The sequence below is a fragment of the Schistocerca serialis genome, chromosome 3, assembly GCF_023864345.2.
Source record: "Schistocerca serialis cubense isolate TAMUIC-IGC-003099 chromosome 3, iqSchSeri2.2, whole genome shotgun sequence".
Taxonomy (NCBI): domain Eukaryota; kingdom Metazoa; phylum Arthropoda; class Insecta; order Orthoptera; family Acrididae; genus Schistocerca; species Schistocerca serialis.
Window position 1 is genome coordinate 292,432,600 of NC_064640.1, and position 23,779 is coordinate 292,456,378.

The window sequence follows — 23,779 nt, forward strand, 5'->3', positions numbered from 1 at the left end:
GTTAAATGCATGCATTTATAAACATATTCTGCACTGATATGTTAAGCACAATGTTATGACTTAGATCACAGCCAAATGCCCATATTACTAAAGTCAACAAGGATGAAACATCAGATGTGGAAGCCTGGATTTTACGACAGGAAGGAAGAAATATGTTAGCAAACAGTCTGATACAATGTACTATCCTGGCATATCAGTATAATTCAAACAATAATAGTTGCTAAAAGTCTACAAAATGAATGATAAACAGACACTACAACTTTAATCACAAGTCAAGAATGGAAATTTAAGCACAGCAACTACGAACATTCATAAACTGACAACAGAAGGAAAAAGGGGGGGGGGGGACACAAAATGCAGGAATATGTTTGGGGTGAGAAAGGATTCAAGGCAGTATGGAAGAATGAGTAGGTCATGAAGAACTGAACTCAACGAAAGCCATCCAAACGGACACGACAGAATGACTGATATAATGTAATATGATAGTGTTACTCCTACTCTTTTTACATAAATTTATAATTTGGAGACAACAGTTTCACAGAATGCTATGGTTTTATAACAGGAGAGTAAACAGGAGTGGTTGTAAGGAAAGCAAAACTAAATTCAACAGAATAACAAATTTTATTTTATTCACTTTTATCTGCAATGTGTACACACTCTACCCATGCGCAGTAGAGCTACTGAAAATTTAATATAAAGTAATTTACTTTAGGAATTTATGACTAACTCACACTGAATATTATTTCTAAATTCAGTCAACTTCAGTAAATGAGCAGTCATTTGTGTCAGCCAATTAATATCGAAAATATGGCTTACTCTGTATGCTAAAAGGTATCATCAAACCTTAGGTGAGGGTCGTGCTTATCTTCAATCACATGGGTGTGAAAAAACTTTGGACTTGAACTGACAGAGCTTGATGGTGTGGAATGGAGGAAAGTTGGTGATCCAGATTGTAAAGACTCTTCAAGAGATCCCCGTCGCTGAGTTCCTTGTGAAATACTCATCCCTGCTCTGAGTAAAGGTGTTGGGGCAGGCTGGAAATAGTAACCAGTAGGACCTACAGCAGAAATTAGCTGAGGTGGGCCATGTGCCAAGTGAAGAAGATTTCCAGAAGCAGAAGACACTCTCCTGAATCCTGGAAGCCCTATTCCCAATCCTGTCTGGATTTGGAAAGCCTGGCCTGAAGATGACTGTGTATTATCCACAGGAACCCAATAATGTCCAGAGTCCACATAACACTGTTGCAGTTCACCATGTTCATGTGTAAACCCTGAAGCACCTTCAGTTTGAGTACTATCACTAACGTGATCACCAATTGTAAAATAAACACCACCAGCCTCTGATAAATTAACAGGGCGGAAATTACGACCAGTAACAAGAAGTGGATTTGTATGCGAGACTGGGCTACCTTGGGGTGTAATACGTGATGAGCTTTGGGCTGTGTCTGCTCTTACACCAACAGGTTTATAAAGGGGGCCATGATGAGCATGTAAATCATGCCTTCGATGACTTGGAAATTCTAAAATAGGAGGGCTCATTGTAACTGGAGAAGAAAGTTGATGTTCATGATAATCAGAGTCAACCGGAGATTGTGGAGCTGTGCTGTAGTAGAAATCATCCAAATTTCTAGCAGCTCGCCTTGGGGGATACACTGAAAAAAAAAATGAAGAAGACAATCAATTACCAGAAAATATTCATAATATACGACAATAGCTGTAACATATTAAAATTCACACACACACACACACACACACACACACACACACACACACACACACACACACACACAAAATTATGTAAATGAATACATAAACAGAATAATATTTACAGTTGACTGAGCAGTATATTAATAATCATCACGCCCAGCATTAGTGTAAATAGCAGCAATGACACTGCAAGTCCTCTTTTATATTTGTGAACTCATGATGTCCCTCTCTCCTTGCTACACTGACAGCAGATTCAAGTGGCGCATTTTCAGTTACACGGGCAGCCATGGAAATGGTGAGTTGAGCCTCCGGGCGCAAAGAGACTGTGAGTTTGGAGATGACGTCACAGGACCCACTGGCAAGTTCAAATGTGGCATACACAGCTCCTTTCTAATCTCTAGTTCACACCCCTTGTATACCTTACAAGGCCTAGTCACAACACTACTAAATGCAAGTACTATTAATGCACTCTGGTCGCCATTCCAACTGTCACAGAGAATAGCAACTCTAATCATTTCATACCCACTGGTGGTGTGCACTTGTACAAATCTTCTGGATGATTTGCCATTTTTGTCAGTCAGTGAATAATGACTGTAGTTTTCCCATTTCTTTCAGAAATTTGCCATATCAACATAGAAAGACCATGCTGGCTAATGTTTCAAGGCAAAATCATTGAATTACCCACGCCATGGTCTCTGCAACTACTGAAAAGGCTGCTGCCCCTTTTAAGAAACCATAAGTTAGTCAGGACTCTGCACAGATACCCCCTCACTGTGGTTGCTCTCAGTATCGTTGAGACATGGAAGCCACACCACCTCGGTAAGGTCCTTTGTTCACAGGGGCAGGGGTTCCAACTTATGAAATACGCCTGAAGAATATCAAGGAAAATTAATTGTGATTAATTAAAATAATGAATCTGAAATAGTGGCTGACTAATCACTATACAGTTGCTCGGTGAGCCAGTCACCATGAGTAAACACTTGAGAACTTTAGTACAGAGATGAAACATAACATAAAATCTTAAAGCCTATACCACACTCGGCCAAAACAGACAGCATCTCAATTAACAGCAAATGTGGCATGCTGTAATTAGTACACAAGTATCACATACTGGTGGGTGCTTTACCCACAGAAAGAATTTATGCATCAGGAAATTTCCATTTTAAAGCAGAGTTGGACAACAACTTCCATTGCAGTGGGCTGAAAAAGATACACTGTGAGATTGGCACAAAGTAGGCAATTCCATGCTCGTTAAGGGAACAGTGACGGACAAGATGCTTGGCCAGCATTAAAAACTGAAACTTCTGTTATGTTAACACCATCTCAACAGATGTTGCAGCAAACTGTAGCATTGCATTTCAGTTATCGGCTGTGAACGCTAAACAGCCAGAATCAATCCATTATTAAGTTATAGCATAGACGTAGTGCACAGCAGTGTCAGATAATCACGTTCTCCACATGAACACAATCAGTGAATCCAGCATGATACTTTCATCATCAACCATCCATGCATTCTAGTTATTAATTATTTCTTTAATACCACACTGTGCAGATGTACACTATTAATTATTTATAATAAATTATTGGATGTAATATTCATGTTGTCTGGTACCATTCTGATGTACCTTCACTCACAATGCAAAATTGTGATAGGCGTAGAATTTTACCATTGTCAAAAATTCCCAAATCAACCTAACAAATCATGGGTTGCAGAATAACACAAGCTGGGCCGTCATTGTGAATTTGTCACTAGTACCCACCACGAATCCTACACTGTTAAAAGTAACACTGTTGTTATTCGTCTAGCCCCAGATAGGGAAGTCTTTGAAAATGCACTTCAATGTGAGAATCCGACCCTTACGGATGTGCTCAATGTAGCACAGTCCTTCAAAGTATCATGGGCTGCAGGCAATCAGATTGCTGTGTGGGGGGGAGGTATCAGAAGTTGCTCAGTCAACCCGTTAGGCACACTGCAGGTGTTCAGGATGACAGGGAAGCCATTCCACAGTACAACTTTCAACTCACCATTGCATGGGGCAGCGTCGTTAAAGACCACAGCGGCAACAGGCCACATCAAATCAGCGGCCACATGGCCTCCCTTCTGTCTTGCTCGTATTGCTTTGTCCAACATGAGTGTGTTGCATGCCCTACACATTGGGCAGTTTGCAACAAGTGTTGAAAGAAAGGCCGCGCTGCATCGGTGCATGGTTCCTCATAAAATGTGGTGGACACAGTAGTACCAATGGACATTAACTGTATCTATACAATGACTGTTCCCCCAAACAAATTATTTATTGACTTGTGTATGTTTAATAAACCGCTAAAAATGCAAATGGACACAGGAGCTGCAGTGACTTTAGTAAACGCACAAACATACATGGACTTAGGCCCCCTCCCCTCACATAGGTTTCATGGAAGTTCGTTAGCTACAATAAACAGCAGATTTTGAGCCTAGGTCAGTTCCCCGATCCTGTCTCTCACAAACCTGTTGTTTGCTCTTGCAGCTTCCTTGTTGTGGATCATTCCTGTAACACAGACCTGTTCAGGTTAGATGTGTTTAATGCTTTTGGTTTCTCCATTGCCAAAGAGGTAAATTTAGTGTCAGATCAAGTTCTGTATCAGCAACTGAAGCCCCTCTGCTCATAGTTTTCATCGCCATTTTCTTCAGGACTAGGTTGTGCTAGTGAATTTCAGGCCCAAATTACCATGAAAGAGTCTGTCTGCTTTCTCTCTTTTTTTTTTTTTTTTTTTTTGTTGCAACAGGTGCCTGTCATACTGCATGTCTCTGTCAAGGTTGTATTAGACCATTTGACATGGATCACCATCATTCAGCCCATTTCTTCCCCTCTTCGTTAAGAAGCAGATGGGTAAGCTTTGTCTCTGCAGCGAATTTAGTGTCAAGATCAATGCATGGTCGGTGATAGATACATACTCTTTGCCCCGCCATGATGACTATCTAACGAATCTGTCAGGCAGCCACTACTTTTTCATAACTGATTTGCCAGAAGCATACCTCCAGCTCCCCTTGTATGAGGCCACTGGACACCTTCTTGGTGTCAATACACCTTTTGGCCTATACCAATATCAACCCTTGTCTTTTGGCAGCACTGGTGCACCTGCAATTTTTCAGCATTTTTTAGAACAGCTGACAGCAGCTATACCCAGTGATATCGTCATTTCAGGTTCTTCCACCGAAGACCACCTTAGCAATCTCCAATCGTCGTTTCTGGTTTTGCAGTCTGCGGGCCTCAAGTGTAATCTTGCCAAATCTAAATTTTTTCAGCTGTCAACTGAGTTCCTAGGTTTTGAGGTTTCTCACACAGGGGTCGAGCTGATGCAAGACTGAGTTCTGTTAAGGCACTGCAGGCATTTCTACGTAAAGTTGCATACTACCATAAGTTTTTACTGGATGCATCCACTGTTGCTCAGCCACCGTAAGAGCCTTAGTGTAAAAATATCCCCAGCTTGTGACCAAGTGTTCACTTTGCTTCAATCTGCCCCATGTCTGGGTACTTTTCAGCCAGTTTAGCATCTCATGTTGGCTACAGATGCCTCTCAGCATGGTCTTGGTGCAGTGCTGGCAAACAAATATGCTACCGAGTCTGAACGACCAACTGCTTACGCTTCTAAGACTTTAACTCCCACTCAGCAGTGATATTTTCATATTGAAAAAAGGGACTTTGTTGATTGTGTTTGCCCTCAAGAAATTTCACATCTTCTTGTATGGTTCCAAGTTCCATTGAATCATGGATCACAAGCCACTGGTTGCTCTTTTTAACCCTTCAGCTTCTGTGCCAGACAAGGCAGCACGTTGTTTCCAGTGGTGGGATCTCTTCCTCACCTGTTATCATTATCAGATCCATTACTGGTTGACAGCGCAAGACACAAACATCAATACCTTTTCTTGCCTTCCGATCGGCTGGACCTGGTGTTTGATCAGGATGAGTTAATTTGTTTCCATGTATATACTGAGAACTAAAATGCGATCAATAGTTTTCCCATCACTAGTGCCACAACAGCATTGGCCGTCACCTTGGATCCTGTACTTAGTCGGGTCCCCTTTTGTGCAGCACGGTTGACAAGAAAAACGCCCGGGCTGTGCCGCAGATCCCTTGCATAACTCTTTCTCCCTCCAACACTGCCTTTCTGGATTTGATGGGGTTTTATTTTAGCTACGAAGGATACTGCTCCCCAGGTTGTGACTCTCACTTCCTTACACCATAATTACTGCTGCTTCTGCATGTCGGTCATTGGGAGACCTCTAACACCAAAGGTTCGGCCTGCTGACGTGTGTATTGGCAGAGCACAGATCATTACATCACTGTTTACAGTGCTTGCACTCACTGTGTTCAGCAACAGGTGGCCCCGTCAGTGTCTTTTTTCCCCCTGGCCAACATCACAGTGCCCGTGGGAGCATCTACATGTTGATTTTGCTGGGCCCTTCCTAAATCAGTATTGGCTCATTGTACTGGATGCCTATTCCATGTTTCCCTATGTGGCACGTTGCCCGGCCACATCCATGGTGGTCACTATTTTGGCCCTGTCTAAGCTTTTTGTAATTTAGGGACTTCCGTGTACCAGGGGTTGTTGACAACGGACCCCAGTTTGTTTCTCGAGAATTTGCATCTTTTTGTCAGGTTAGTGGTGTTTACCATTTCGCAGCTCACCCGTTTCATCCTCAGTCTAATGGTGGGGCAATATGCATGGTTTGGACATTTAAAACTCAGATGCGGAAGTACGCATCTGACAAGTCCCCTGAAGCTGCTTTAACCCTTTTTTTAGTTCATACAGTTTCATTCCAGTGGGGGACAAGTGCCCGTGGATGCCAACCATGGACACTCCTTCACCTGCTGCATCCGCCACCACATCCGCTTGTGTTGCCAGCTCCGCAACGGTTTCATCCGGGTGCAGCTGTTTGGGCTTGTGGTTTCGGCTGTCGGCCAAACTGTGTTCCAGCCATCATTGAGCATCGCCGGAGCTGGTGTCTGCGTGTCGTTGGCAGCCCTGACGGGTGTACGTCCCATCACTTTGACTGGCTGGGGTTGTGGATGGCAGGGCCTGTTCCGGATGATCCACCGCCTCCCTCATCCCCATAATTGCCAACGCTTGTTTCTGTGTGGCTGACGGTCTGGTTCACACAGCAGATGGGGTCACTGTCTGGGGTTCTTGACTTAGCCCACACTCTGACTGCTGTCACCGCGGCAGCCCCCACTGCAGTCTTCATTGCTGGATCTTGTGAGGTTGTCGTCTTAGACGTCCTCAACGACGCCAACCTCAAAGAGGGCATTGCTATGGAGATGCTGTCCCCAGTCCCACCTTATTGCCTCTCATGAGTGGGGGATGGCGCACAGACCAACCCACTCACCACTTCCGCCCCTACTTGCCGATGCTTATCTGCCACAGAGTACATCAGCTCCCGTTGTTGGGCTATGAAGGATTTCAGTGCTGTCATTGGTGTTTTCTGTGGCTTGTTATCTCTGCCAGTGCTTTTTATGTATGTATGTGGTTTTCCCATCCACTAGATGGGATGAGTAATGCACCTTCATTAATGACGCACTTGATTTCTGAGAGTGTGTGTCCATACAGTTCACAGGCCCACTTATATAGGCCACCTGGGTTGGCCCTTGGTACGAGTGCTTGGACTATTCTTTACGCTGTATTATTGTTGTCCAGTCAATGTGTTCACTTATACTCACAACCTGCATCATACATGTTGGTCTATAAAGTACTATGTTCCATGAATCGTGTTTGTTCTTGCTATAACATGTTTGAAACTGAAAGAAATGAAATTTTATATTATTTAAATACTTTTATTTTAATACTATAGGGCAAATGTAGAGGTCCATATTGTTAAACATTCCATTTTATTACGTGTTAGATTTAAGAAAAACTGTAATTGGAAGGGAGACAGACTGTTGCCCATTGGCATGGACCTATAAGCGGTCGCATACGTCTAGAAACCAGCTGAAAGCGTACGGTGTGAAAAGGCGAATTCAAGTTGGATGAGTGAAGAAACAGTACGTTTGGGGAGTTGTAAGAACAGTTTTCAAGTGATGGTTTAACGTGTTCAGCATGCGGTCTCATTAAATACTTTAACAATTGTTGTGACTTTGAAAATGTTCGTGTGATGTGGAACTCCAGTACTTGAGATGTGTTGTTGAGCTGAGCTTTACGAAGTTAGTATTGGGCAATATGATACATTTTCATATAAATGCACTATAGCAAGAGGGGAGGAGGAGGAGATTAGTGTTTAACGTCCCGTCGACAACGAGGTCATTAGAGACGGAGCGCAAGCTCGGGTGAGGGAAGGATGGGGAAGGAAATTGGCCGTGCCCTCTCAAAGGAACCATCCCGGCATTTGCCAGAAACGGTTTAGGGAAATCACGGAAAACCTAAATCAGGATGGCCGGAGACGGGATTGAACCGTCGTCCTCCCAAATGCGAGTCCAGTGTGCTAACCACTGCGCCACCTCGCTCGGTCACTATAGCAAGATGCACAGTGAGATTTATTTTATATTAATTATTTAAATAATTTATGTATGACCACCATATTTAATTATCTGAAAGAGCTACTGAATGAATAAACCAATCGCTTCAGTTAAAATTTTCTTAGTCAACTACATCATTTAATTGTGATATCACCCGATATCATTTATTTTATTTAATGCAACCAGTTGCACTTTACATTATTTATTATTCATAATGACTAGCCAATTTCTGATAAATTAGGCTGTAAGATCACTGGCAACTGATGTATATTATGCAATCAAGCTAATACAGGGCATTAAAGATGACATTTAGGGCTCATCCTCTATGTCAATAGTGAGCCAAATATCTAATCTGGGACAGAAATTGCCTAGTACCAGTCTTCACCATATTCTTTCCAAGTTAGTCACTATAATCTTTTTGACATTCAAAATTACTTTGGGCATCTGAAGCAACCTAGGGTTGGAACTACACATTTATTAAGAAAATTAACTAGAAGCACACATTTGGCTGCTCCATCGTACTGTGCGTGAATCTGAAAAGGCTTTGGTGCTTATGTACAATTAGCAAAATTTCATTTCATGAACAGGTGAGCAAATTTACAGTATATGCATGAATTTTGTAAAGGTAACATACTTTACAGTGTTATTACATTTAAATAAATATGTGACAAGTTGCAGCTCAGCAGCCACAGTGCAGAGTCTAAGTATTTGGCTGGAATTAGTAGCAGCCATTGTAAACCTATACACTGTTTCTTAACCATGAATGGTCTTAAGATAAGATCTGTCTGCTCACCAAGACCTGTGGCTGGTTATCATAGGTTAAAAGCATAGAAAAATGTGTGAAACCAACATAAAGCATCTTATATGGAAATAATTTAAAGACAGTAGTTGCTTTTTACTCCTTCAGCCTCCTAACCATCATGAATTTTTAGTCTTATGGCTGCTAATACTATTCCAAGATTGGACAAGCCTTGTTTTGTATGGGACACACTAATATGGACACTATAGCACTTATAACAACAGGAAACAAATACACACTTAAGAGGGGGCCTTGAGGGATACTATTCTCTTGTTCCAATAGGTACGACAAGACAGAGACGATACATACTACGAAAAAGGACTTGAGGGAACAACAATGTAAAACTCTGGAAGTACCCACTAAATGCCCAGCTGTGAAGTTATTTCAGACTATTATATCTCCAGATAGTATTATTATTTCTCCCGAAATAGACTAAAACAATAAAAACTATCAAATGTTGCCTGCATAAGAATGCCTGCTGTGTAGTCATTTCCAGTTGGGTAAGATTATTGGGTGAAGATCTTATTGAAAACAGCTAAGGAGCTGACCTAGACAAGGCACTGGTTCATCCATTACATTTCATGCATGCATATGCAGAAAATCCATTTCTTCAACTAATATTTCAGCTGTATACCTTTTGGCCATCTTCAATTGAACAAACAAAGGCTATAGTGCTTGTGTGTATCCTTTGAAATGTGAGGGCTGTGCTACTGTGAAAGCAACCACAGATGTACAATGGCCAGAAATGATGTTCAGTGGCAAAGAACTTTGTATGAATTGACTGTGTGGTCAATACATGTGAGGATATTGATGCATCAATAGGATCTACACTGCAGCAACATCAGTTGATCAGAGAAAATACTGGATTCCATGCTATGGCTACAATGAAACTGCGATATATATATTAATTACCTCATTTGCCAAATGAATTTACACTGCTTCCTTTCTACCGAGTCCTAGATCGATGAAACTGCATCAAGAATTTTGACAGTCACACAACACAGAGTGGCCACTGCCACTGAAGTTCTCTGCCACAGCTGATTCATTGGTCTGCAAGAGCCTGGTGTACTTACAATGTTCTGTGCATCTCTCTCATGAACTATACTTGTTAGGTGACCTATGTATAAATGCCACAGTCAAAGATTATCTTGTAAATCCTAGCCTTGTGGGGCATAAACTCATCCGTGACAAGAACAAAATGTGCTGGTGTCTTCACAGAACAGTTGAAGATGGCATTAACTTAAAGCTTTGTGAGTATCTCACCAATTTATCGCAATATACTTCCCACATACGATAGGAAAGCTGTGGATTTAAATCTCTCTACTTCAACTTCTTATTCCATAAGTTCACCTTAAGTTTTATCTATAGCACATAGTGTATTTGTTGTGGGGATTACCCATTTGCTCCAAAAACAACTTTTAAATGAAAAAGCTATTCCTGCAGACCGCCATCATCAACAATGTTATATGCCCTATGAACCAAAGTTCAAGAAACAGTCACCACTTGGGAAGAATGGTGGCAGCTATTTGCATGTAGATACAGGTCTGTACGAGTCGGCTCGCAACAAGCTGCATGTCCCAGGTGGCATCATTTTTGTGATGAACCAAAACTTCCTGTATGCAAGGCAGCTCTCCTTTCCAATTTCTTACAGTCCAAGAGACTTATTGGACATCAGACGTACATACAGCTCTTAAACAGTAATAAATTGGCTGTGGCGGAGCACTGTATCGATACTGGCCACTCTATGGTAACTTATAATGTTGAACTTCTATTGTTCATTTCATGATTCTTGCACAGATCTAAAGAAAGCAATGGAAATGCATGTGGTGAAGGATTTAATTAACAGACAGTGGTCTCAGTGTGAACAAATCAGGGAATCTGGCACTTTCTTTAATCAACTTGCAAATACACCACCATGGTGCAGTTCATACTGATGCATTGATATCCCATGGACTAAGCATCTATCCACAATTCAGTTCATATAATTTGTCACCAATCATCATCTCTGGCTCTAGCATATCTGGGACCATGTGCGCAGTGGCTTGGCTTTAAAAGGATGGATATGAGTGCTGTAGTCTCACTCTCAAGATGGCTGGAAAGGTATAAGGCCAAAATATCAGTTGAAGAAATTGAGGTGCTGTGGTTGCATGTTGAGAATCTAATGGATCATTCAACATGCTGTGAAAACACAAAGACGCAAAGTAAAGGGTATGGTTCACTGAGGGCTCCGTGGACTTTCCCAGTTTTTAGTGTGACTTCATGATAGTTTGTAGGATATGTGACGTTTTCCCCTGGCACTAAAAGTGGGATTAAAATTGTATCTTCTATGATTTGGGGAATTATCTTGCGAGCCAAATCTCTCACATTAGCTGCTCCTATAGAAATGCTGGCTCATTCTATAGTCTGAGTTGTCTTTAGAGGTTACTACTAAGTACACATGCATTCATACTGTAGTTATAAATCATATAGAAACTGTCAAGAGATGCTCAAAGACATCCACACTTTTTAACTGATTACATCAATTGCCTATTGTGACACGAAATTACTCAAGATCAGCAGTGGATTACAAATTTTTGATAAAATGTTCATTATCTAATGGCTGCAGTACATGAGTGAAATGAATTACTAATTACCTGTTGCATGTTCTTGTGCACCATGGTGTCACTGAAATCTTTAGGGGAAAAAACGAGGAGTTTCCAAAAAACAAATACAGAATTCCTGCCTGTGACACTGTGTAAATTCAACTGCTTATCAGTTGCGGGCTGAAGTGAATTTGACAGGAAGGCACCTGGCCGATTTGAGGGTAAAACCAGACAGTAAACAGTTCTCAAGATAAGGAACAAGAGTGGCTCTGTAAGAGGTGGCAAGCTTCTGCAAGCGAATTCACACATGGGCTCAGGAAGACTAACTGTCAACCACATCAAGGTTATGCCATTCCGTCTCCCAAAGCCAAAAAATCTTGCGGCGTAGTACTGAACAAAGGTCAGTTACAGGGATGCCGATCTCCAGAAAGGATTTCCGTGTAGCCTGTTTGGCCAGCCTTCAACAAGTTCATTACCTGGGATTTTGATGTCTTCTGGGGTCCAGAAAAACATCACTGAATGTCTGGACCATTCCAGAACATAAATGGACTCCTGTATGGTCGCTACCAAAGGATGGCGAGGATAGCACTGGTTAATAGCTTGTAGGCTGCTCAAGGAGTCACTACAGAGAATAAACAACTTGCCCGAGCATGAACGGATGTGTTCAAGAGCATGAGATATGGCCACCAGCTCTGCAATGAAACACTGCAGCCATCTGGCAAGGAGTGCTGTTCAGTATGTCCTCCGTGAACATAGGTAAAGCCAACGTGAGCATCAGGCATCGAGCTGTCTGTGTAAACTACTTCAGCGTCCTGGGACACACCAAGAATCGAGAGGAAGTGACAGTGGAGAGCCACAGGATTAACTGAGCCCTTAGGGCCATGCAAAAGGTCCAGACAAAGCTGCAGCCTAGGTTTACACCATGGAGGTGTATGTGGAAGGACCTCAAGTAGATGTGGTAAAGGGAAGGACTCCAGTTCAGACAGAAGGGATTGGACATGAACCACCGCGTTTGGGAAAAGGAGACAGTAATCTGGATGCTCAGGAGAGCTATGAATGTGCGCAACGTAACTGGTGAGCAGTTGTGCAGGCCTGATTTGCAAAGGAGGTATTAAAGCCTCCACCAGTATGCTGGTCAACGGACTCGTCCTAAAAGCTCCTGTCACTAGTCTCACTCTACAGCGGTGCACTGGGTCTAGTAACCGCAATGCTGAGGGCGGCACAGAATCATAAACCAGACTCCTATAGTCAAGGCGGGATTGAAAAGGGGCTCTGTAGAGCTGCAGCAGTGTAGACCGATCTGCACCCCAGTTGATATTGCTCAGGCAGCGGAGGGCCTTGAGGTGCTGCCAGCACTTCCGCTCAAGCTGATGATGGAGAGGAAGCAAAGTCAATCGGGGTTGAAAACCAATCCTAAGAATCGATATGTGTCTACTACAGTGAGTGGATCGTCATTAAGGTGAAGTTCTGGTTCCGGGTGAATGGTACGATGCTGACAGAAGTACACGACACAAGAGTTTGCAGCTGAAAACTGGAAGCTGTGGGCTAGAGCCCATGACTGCGCCTTGTGGATGGTTCCCTGTAGGCGCCGCTCAGCAAAACCAGTGCTGGAGGAACAGTAGGAAATGCAAAAGTCGTCTGCATACAGAGAAGATGAGACAGACAGCCCTGCAGCTGCTGCTAGACCATTAACAGCCACCAAAAATAGAGCGACACTCAATACAGAGCTCTGTGGGACTCCATTCTCCTAGATACGGGGGGAACTATGGGAGGCACCACCTTGGACATGGAGAGTAAGGAGTAACAGGAAGTTGAATAAAAATCGGAAACGGGCCCTGGACACCCCACTCATATAATGTAGCAAGGATATGATGTTGCCAGGTCGTGTCACAAGCTTTTCTTAAATCGAAAAACATGGCAATCAGGTGTTGGTATCTGGAAAAAGCTGTTCACATGGCAGACTCGAGGGACACTAGATTCTCAGTGGTAGAGCGGCCCTGGCACCAACTGCCCTGGCATAGAGCCAGTAGGCCTCACGGCTCCAGGAGCCAACATAACCTCCAACTCACTACACATTCTACCAGCTTACAAAGAACATTGGTGAGGCTGATGGGCCGATAGCTACCCACATCAAGCGGGTTTTTGCCAGGTTTAAGCACTGGAATGATGGTGCTTCCCCACCATTGCGATGGGAATACGCGATCACACCAGATGCCACTGAAGATGGCAATGATATTTCGTTAGTAGTCCGACGATAGATGCTTGAGCATCTGAGTGTGGATCCGATCTGGCCCAGAAGCTGTGTCGGGGCAATGTGCAATGGCGCTGATGAGCTCCCACTCAGTAAATGGAGTGGTTCACTGTGGTGTACAGTGAATGAGAGGAGTTTCTTTTATATCCACCATTTGAGGGTGCGAAAGGCTGTGGTGTAATTCTTCGACTCAGAGGCTCGAGCAAAGTGCTCGGCAACTGCGTTCGCGTCGGAAGATAACATGCCATTGATGTTAATGTCAGGGACACCTGTTGGGGTATGGTACCCAAAAACACATTTGATCTTCATCCAGACCTGTGAAGGCGACGTACTGTACCCAATGGTTGTGACATAGCCCTCACAACACTCCTGTTTCTGTCTTTTTATAAGGTGGCGACCACAAGCACGGAACTGTTTAAAAGCTGTTAAGTGTGCTTATGTCGCTGTAGAGTCTGCCTACACTCTTTAATGGCCTCAGCGATTTTCAGCAACCCTTTATGCACTGCCTTTTGCCGGGGGCACCCCATGGCACAAGGGATCGCGTTTTCCGTCACAGAAACGATCGTTGTGGTGAGCCGTTCAACTACTACATCAATGTTACCATGTGGGAGGGATTCAACAGTGATGACAGAGGTAAAAGCTTCCCAGTCTGCCTTGTTTAAAGCCTATCTGGGTAGGCATCTGGGTGAATGACGCCCGGGGAGTGACAGGAAGATGGGGAAGTGATCACTACCACCCAAGTTATCGTGGGCTCTCCAGTGGACAGATGGGAGACGTCCTGGGCTGCAAAGTGGTAAATCAATGGCCGAGTAAGTATAATGAGACAAACTGAAATGTGTGGGGGCCCCAGTATTTAAGAGGCAGAGGTCGAGTTGAGACAGTAAATTTTCGACATCTCTACCGTGGCCAGTAAGCATGGTGCCACCCCACAAGGGGTTATGGGCACTAAAATCTCCCAAAAGCAGGAAAGGTTTAGGGAGTTGATGAATCAGTGCAGCCAATATGTTCAGGTGTACTGCACCATCTGGAAGAAGATATACATTGTAGATGTTTATTTCCTGTGTCATCCTTTTTCTGACAGCCACAGCTTCAAGAGGGATATGAAGGGACTCAGGTTCACTACAGACTGAGTTGAGGACATAAACACAAACTCCATCTGACACTAGATTACAATCGCTATGTTTCCTGTAGTACCCCTTATAGCCGCAGAGGGCAGGGGTCTGCATTGCCGGGAACCACGTTTCCTGGAGAGCAATGCAGAAAGCAGGTGTAAAGCTTAACAGTTGTTGTGGCTCATTCAGGTGGTGGAAAAAACCGCCACAATTCCACAGGAGGATGACATCGTCATCGAGGCATGAAGTGATAAAATAGGCAGTTTACACCTCATGGTCACCTACTGCCACAGATTGATTACCGGAGCATTATGTATCCATTGTGTTTGAGGCTCCAGAGAGATGTAGGTCCTCAGCAGATGCCAGAATCTCCACCTCATCCTCAGATCCAGAGCTAGTAGGTAGCGGTGGTGTGGGTGCCACCACAATTTCCTTGTTCTTGGGGGGGGGGGGGGGGGGGTCTTCATTTTAGATTTCTCTCACTGCTCCTTGGGTTTCTCTGGCTGAGAGGGCTTCCCTGATTCAGTCTCCAGGACTTAGGAGGATCTTGAAGCCCTATGACCAGGTGCCTTTGGGAGCTCCAGGACTTGGGAGGATCTTGAAGCCCTATGACCAGGTGCCTTTGGGAGCTTCAGCCACTGGCGGGTGTCGTCCTTCCCACTGGTAGGATCCTGGAAAGGGTGGGACTCAAGGGACCCCTTCCTAGCGAGAGGAGCCAAAACAGACTGGCACTTCTCTGGCTGAGAAGTGGGGACTGATGTCCCCGATGGTTGGGGGGCATTACTCCCGAAGTAGGTGGTGCGGGAGCAACAGGGACAGGAGTGCCCCCATCAACAAGAGAGTGGGTGTAGTCTTGCAACCCTGAGGGCTAACTTTCAATAGCTGAACGGATGGGAACTGGAACCGTTGTTGTAGTGGCAGCGTAAGACGATGTCATGCGCACAGGATGGAGCCGTTCAAATTTCCTCTTAGCCTCGGTGTAGGTCAGTCGGTCCAGAGTATTGTATTCCATGATTTTCCATTCTTTCTGTAGAATCCTGCAGTACGGCGAGCAAGGGGAATGTTGCTCGTCACAGTTGACACGGATGGGAGGCGGGGCACATGAAGTATTGGGATGTGATGGACTTCAACAGTCGTGACATAAAATGCTGGAAGTACTGCGGGAAGACATATACCCGAACTTCCTGAGTTTAATGCACCACATTGGGTGAGGGATATATGGCTTTACATCACAGCGGTATACCATCTCCTTGATGTTCTCGGGTAACGTATCACCCTCAAAGGCCGAGATGAAGGCACTGGTGGCCACACACCTCGTTGCTCTAAGTTGGCGTGCAGCTTTTCATCTGACTACAAAACAAGGTCCCTGTGCAATATAATACTCTGGACCACATTTAAGCTTTTATGGGGCGTGATGGAAACAGAAACATCTCCCAGCTAGTTACAGGTGAGTAATGCCCATGACTGGGCAGAGGATGCTGTTTTTATCAAAACTGACCCATATCGCATTTTGGACAATCCCTCTTACCTCCCCAATCTCATCCTCTAAATGCTCCATAAAAAACTGAGGCTTCATCAACCTGAAGGATTTCCCATCAGCTCTCGAACATATGAGGTACAGGGGCAAATAAGATTCGCTGCCATCCTTAACCTGGCATTCCTCCCATGGTGTGGCCAGGGAGGGGAATGATTTGGGGTCATACTTCTTCGCATTAAAGTTAGACTTTGACCACTTAGAGGCTGATGGTGTTGGACCACCAGCAAGAGATGAAGTATGTTTCATGGCTTGTCATCCACCTGATGATACCCACTCCGACCAGGGGCCCTCCCCATGGGCGATACCTAGCCTCAGCAAAGGCCACCTGGCAGGATGGCCATTGCTTGGAGTCCCGATGCCCCAGGGAGATGGGCTACCATGCTGGATATGAGGTGCAAAGAAGTCCATGATCACTGTTGGTGCAGAAAACGACACTGCTCAGTGGGAGGAGGAAAACGCATCCACGAAGGTGTCTTCACCGAACAGCTGGAGAATGAGCGAAACTGCAAAGCTATGACAATAAAGAATGCTGAAGGTCTCAGTGCACAATGGACACAATGCATCATGTAAGGTGCCCTTCCCCAACTGGCTCGTTCTTCGGAAGAATTTTGGAGAATGGAGGTCATACCTTACAGGGGACGATCACAGAAGGCCAAAACATTCGAGACTCCTTTTAATCATCTCTTACGACAGGCAGGAGTAACTCAGGCCTATTCTAACCCCTGGACCCACAGGAGGCGGGGCGGGGGGTCCTGTGGATTTTACTAAAAATTCGTAAATGAATGAAGCATAACTTTGCTACTCTCTGCATGCAGCTTAAGAACAACACAGCATGGTTGTGGAGTGATTAATGTAAGTATGATTTAAGGACAACAAAGAATTGTCTGTGCAGAAACTGGTTGTTACATTACTCTGAGATGTCACCACTATTCTGCCTTGCCACTGATAGTTCATGTTACATGGCTGCAACTTAACTATTCCTAGAGGAAGTTGTGGAAGATATAAAGGAGCATTAGAACATGACTCTTGCAAGCCATATTATATCCAAGCATGAGTGCAAGCATGGTATTTTGGAGAAAAAACATGTTGTGATTATGTTTGGATATCGAAAGTTCCACATGTATATTCAGAGATGAAAGATAATGGTACTCTCTGATCACAAAGCTCTTGGATACTTGCATGAATATAAGGCCGGCCGGAGTGGCCGAGCAGTTCTAGGCACTTCAGTTTGGAACCGTGCGACCGCTACGGTCGTAGGTTCGAATCCTGCCTCGGGCATGGATGTGTGTGATGTTCTTAGGTTGGTTAGGTTTAAGTAGGTCTAAGTTCTAGGGGACTGATGACCTCAGATGTTAAGTCCCATAGTGCTCAGAGCCATTTGAACCATGAATATAAACTGCTAAATGGATGGCTCATGTAGTGGGCTATGTACCTACAGCAATTCAGTTATTATATTTAATATATAGAAGTGAGTGAGAACAGTGTTTCAGACACATTATCTTGACTCCAGTTGAAAAAAAAAAGGTTCAAATGGCTCTGAGCACTATGGGACTTAACATCTGAGGTCATCAGTCCCCTAGAACTTAGAACTACTGAAACCTAACTAACCTAAGGACATTACACACATCCATGCCCGAGGCAGGATTCGAACCTGTGACTGTAGCGGTCTCGCGGTTCCAGACTGTAGCGCCTATAACTGCTCGGCCACTCTGGCCGGCAGGAATAATACATACAGGGAGAAACAGAAGAGCAGGAACATCGGCTACTCTACATGAAAGAGAGAAGGAAATTCAAGGGATATGCAAAGATGTGTGTAGAGCACAGAATGATAATTCAGAACTAAATGAATAAAACTTAACTTTGGTAGCAAAGGTTTAAACAAGATAGCCTGCTACTACAAAACAAACATACATATATTATTTTGTAGAATGGACAATACTGCTCTGTATTTAAGACTGCTTCCCAGAGGACTACGTCAAGGCACTGATTGAGTACACTCATTTGTTCTATGGTCATTAAGGAGCACAAAAATGCACGGAAATTTTGGCGGATGTGCACATCAATAAGTCTGCTCGGTGAGTTTTATACACATTTTCAGGACATGTGTTAAGTGCAAAGCACTCCAACTGGGTGGAATACACACATTTGGATGCATACTGCATAGCGTGAAAAGCAATGCCATGGTCCCCACCACCACCACCACCACCACCACCACCACCACCACAAAGTAATGGCTCATAGCAAGCCCACTTGCTGATGGATGTTATTTCAAGCAATATGTATTGAGAAATAATAAAGCTCTTTGAGCTACATCACGGACTGCTTGCAGTCCACATCTTAATGCATATAGGTTTAACTATTCTGTATCTAGGAAGCCATTGGGACTAAAGAATGTATCCGAATTACAGTGATATGTCCACAAGTGAACTATTCATATGTGGTATATGACACTTTTTTGTCAGACAAAAGTTTAGTTTAGAGCATTATTATTACTATTATTATTATTTTTTCTTTCTTTTCTCAGACGTTATGTCTGCTCAAAAATGGAAAGTGATGCGGACCTTGATCAAGCATGACTTCCTTTTAACTGTACGGTATATGTTATATTGCATTTAGGAACTTTCAGGTAATTGAACATGTATCAATAATTACAGATTTCTGTAGTTGTATATATAAGTTTGGATGTAGCTGTATTGCATTGATGTACTGGTGGATATTGTGTGGTATGACTCCTGTAGTTTATAGTATAATTGGTATAATGTCAACTTTATCCTGATGCCCCATGTCCTTGACTTCCTCAGCCAGTTGGATGTATTTTTCAATTTTTTTCTCGTGTTTTCTTTTGTATATTTGTTGTATTGGGTATGGATATTTCGATTAGTTGTGTTAATTTCTTCTTTTTATTGGTGAGTATGATGTCAGGTTTGTTATGTGGTGTTGTTTTATCTGTTATAATGGTTCTGTTCCAGTATAATTTGTATTCATCATTCTCCAGTACATTTTGTGGTGCATACTCGTATGTGAGAACGTGTTGTTTTATAAGTTTATGTTGTAAGGCAAGCTGTTGATGTATTATTTTTGCTACATTGTCATGTCTTCTGGGGTATTCTGTATTTGCTAATATTGTACACCCGCTTGTGATGTGATCTACTGTTTCTATTTGTTGTATGCAAAGTCTGCATTTATCTGTTGTGGTATTGGGATCTTTAATAATATGCTTACTGTAATATCTGGTGTTTATTATTTGATCGTGTATTGCAATCATGAATCCTTCCGTCTCACTGTATATATTGCCTTTTCTTAGCCATGTGTTGGATGCGTCTTGATCGATGTGTGGCTGTGTTAGATGATACGGGTGCTTGCCACGTAATGTTTTCTTTTTCCAATTTACTTTCTTTGTATCTGTTGATGTTATGTGCTCTAAAGGGTTGTAGAAGTGGTTATGAAATTGCACTGGTGTAGCCGATGTATGTACATGAGTGATTGCTTTGTGTATTTCGCTAGTTTCTGCTCATTCTAGAAAGAATTTTCTTTAATTGTCTACCTGTCCATAATGTAGGTTTTTTATGTCGATAAATCCCCTTCCGCCTTCCTTTCTGCTTAATGTGAATCTTTCAGTTGCTGAATGTATGTGATGTATTCTATATTTGTGGCATTGTGATCGTGTAAGTGTATTGAGTGCTTCTAGGTCTGTGTTACTCCATTTCACTACTCCAAACGAGTAGGTCAATATTGGTATACCATAAGTATTTATAGCTTTTGTCTTGTTTCCTGCTGTCAATTCTGTTTTCAGTATTTTTGTTAGTCTTTGTCTATATTTTTCTTTTAGTTCTTCTTTAATATTTGTATTACCTATTCCTATTTTTTGTCTGTATCCTAGATATTTATAAGCATCTGTGTTTTCCATCGCTTCTATGCAGTCGCTGTGGTTATCCAACATGTAATCTTCCTCTTTAGTGTGTTTTCCCTTGACTATGCTATTTTTCTTACATTTGTCTGTTCCAAAAGCCATATTTATATCATTGCTGAATACTTCTGTTATCTTTAGTAATTGGTTGAGTTGTTGATTTGTTGCTGCCAGTAGTTTTAGATCATCCATATATAGCAAATGTGTGATTTTTGTTGGTATGTTCCAGTAATATTATATCCATAATTTGTATTATTTAGCATGTTGGATAGTGGGTTCAGAGCAAGGCAGAACCAGAAAGGACTTAATGAGTCTCCTTGGTATATTCCACGCTTAATCTGTATTGGCTGTGATGTGATATTATTTGAATTTGTTTGGATATTAAGTCTGGTTTTCCAATTTTTCATTACAATGTTTAGCAACTGAATCAATTTAGGATCTACTTTGTATATTTCCAATATTTGTAGTAACCATGAGTGGGGTACACTATCAAAAGCTTTTTGGTAATCAATGTATGCGTAGTGTAGCGACCTTTGTTTAGTTTTAGCTTGATATATCACCTCTGCATCAACTATCAGTTGCTCTTTACATCCTCATGCTCCTTTGTAACAGCCTTTTTGTTCTTCATTTATAATTTTGTTCTGTGTTGTATGTGTCATTAATTTCTGTGTAATGACTGAAGTTAATATTTTGTATATTGTTGGTAGGCACGTCATAGGGCGATATTTAGCTGGGTTTGCTGTGTCTGCTTGATCTTTAGGTTTCAGATAAGTTATTCCATGTGTATCAGGGAATGTGTATGGGTCTGCAATGTAACTGTTCAATAATTTAGTTAGATGTGAATGTGTTGAGGTGAACTACTTTAGCCAGAAATTTGCTATTTTATGTTTTCCAGGGGCTTTCCAATTGTGAGTAGAATTAATTGCTTGGGTGACTTCATGTTGCAAAATTATCACTTCAGGCATTTGTGGTATCATCTTGTATGTATCTGTTTCTGCTTGTATCCACCGTGCATGCCTGTTATGTTGTACCGGGTTTGACCATATGTTGCTCCAGAAGTGTTCCATGTCTGATATGTTTGGTGGATTGTCTATTTTAATGTGTGTGTTATCTATTGTCTGGTAAAATTTCTTTTGGTTTGTGTTGAATGCTTGGTTTTGTTTCCTTCTATTTTCACTTTTTTTGTATCTTCTAAGTCGTTTGGCCAATGGTTGTAATTTCTGCTTCTTTTCATCTAATTGCTCTATCGCTTCTTGTTGTGAGATTTTACCTAACCTTTTTCATTTTTTTTCTAACATTTCATTTCCTATAAATTGTGTTAGCTGTCCGATGTCTTTTCTCAGTTTTTCTATTCTGATCTGTAGCCTGTGTTGCCATGCTGGTTTTGTGGGTTTCTTCTGTGTGTTGGTTGGTTCTGATCTCTGCCTAGTGTGTATATTTAGTGTAGTGAGTGCTCCTATACAAACCAGTAGTTGTAACTCTTTCATACTTGTGTTTTCATTTATTTTGTTGTGTATGATTGTGTTGATAGTTTTTATTGTTGTTTTGACTTGTGGGTTATTTGGCGGTCTATGCAAGAATGGTCTAATGTCTGTATTTGTGTTACTTCAAGTTCTATTTGTGCTTGTTCTGGTGGCTGTCTTAAGATTTCGTTTTCCTCTGATTGTTTAATTGATGCGTGTTGTTCTTTGTTTGTTTGCTCTGGGATGTTTGAGTCCATTACTGTATTTTCTTCTTCTTCTGATTGCACATTATTTTGTTCCATTATTATTATTATTATTATTATTATTATTATTATTATTCTCTTTCCTGTCTCAGACGTTATGTATGGTTAAAAATGGAAAGTGACGCGGACCTTGATCAAGCGTGACTTCCTTTTAAGTGTACGGTTTTCTTCCAGATATTTATATTTATTTAATCGTGTGTGGTTTTATTTCACTGTGATTGCTAGGTTGTATTATTTGTTTATGTAATATATGTAACAGCACGTAGATTTGACGCATGTGCGTTGAAATGAGAGGAGAGGAATTGTCTTGTGTAACAGGGGGTCAGCTGGGTGACATGTTTGTGTCAAGCAGCGTGCTGTATTTCTGTTTTTTTTGTTGTTGTTTCACTATGAGTGATTTGTCATTTTGGTGTTGGAGAATTACTTTTGAGGATATATTATCATGTAGAAGTTGACGAGTTGGTATTGCTTGAGAAAGGTTGGATTAATTATTTGTTCTGTGTGGGTTACAATACAGCCAGTGTTATTTATTTGTTTAATTTCTGTAGAACTGCAGTTAATTAGCGCCTGTATCTAGACTAATTAAATAGTAAGCTGTTGTGGGATGCAAACTGTCATCTCAATTTGTGCCTACAGTATTGCTGTGACATCAATGATTCTGTGTGCTCAAAAAGGTTCAAAAATTCTGTCTGATATAGATTGAAGTACATGAGGTAGATTAGTTTAAATTTCCTTTGGCAACATAATCTAACACTTAAAAGGAAAAGATGCTATGATAATTTTTTCAAATCAATAGCCCCAAGGTTTACTTCACTTGTCTACAAATTTACATTTGCATATTGTTATAGATTTGCACTTTGGAAGATGTCACCACCGGAATTTTGAGGATGGATTGCACAAAGGTAATAGGGAATCATGGTATGATGGTATTTTAACAGATTGTGACAATCCACCTTGAGGAATGGCTGGAGAGAAGCACAAATTTGGTGAAAAACTGTGCAAACTGGTAATGCAGAGAGACAAGGGCTTGTGTTAAAGGAATTCTAAGATGGATGTCAGCAGTTGTTGCTGAGATGATGACAAACAGTGAATTGTGAGCGAGTACAAGTGCAAAATGTACATGCTGAACAATCCTTAATTTTCGATTGAGTAAGCTCTTTTAAGGTTTAACTAATAAACATACATAAACTCTTATTTTTAATTGTTTAATAGGTGAGAGTAAAAGGAGAAATTCGAAGAGCGTCTCCACAATCTCAATGTTGAATTCAGGGCTTGTATGCATTCCAATGTGCTAACTGTTGTGCTATTTAGTTATGGTTGATTACGCATTTAGTTAAGGAATTGGATACTTATTTGTTTGTTCCTTTAAAAGTCAGACTGCTTCATTTTTCCACGATGTATATACTTTTCTGACAGTGACCTGATATAACATGTTGAATTTCAATGTTGAGTGTGCTGATGCTACTTAACATGACAATTACCAGTTAAGTGCCGACGTGATGCCAGGGCCTGGTGAGATTACACCCATTTGGCATTGTACAAATTGCTGGCTGACAGAAGAGCACACAGTGAGCCATGTTAATGGCCAGGTAGCAAGCTGAAAGTGGTGCACATTTGTTGCCACATAAAAGGAACAGGAGTGGCTCTGTAAGAGGTTGCGAACTCCCACAG

The 23,779-nt window shown here is 42.1% G+C and overlaps 1 protein-coding gene across 1 annotated transcript in view; it reads right to left on the reverse strand.

The window, feature by feature from the left end:
- Window positions 1-602: 602 nt before the first annotated feature.
- Window positions 603-23,779, reverse strand: part of LOC126470079 (uncharacterized) — a 325,220-nt gene continuing 302,043 nt past the window's right edge. Inside the window, exon 26 of the mRNA XM_050097591.1 lies at window positions 603-1,651. Coding sequence (XP_049953548.1) covers window positions 825-1,651 — 827 coding nt within the window. The 3' untranslated portion in view covers window positions 603-824. The remainder of the gene's footprint in view (window positions 1,652-23,779) is intronic.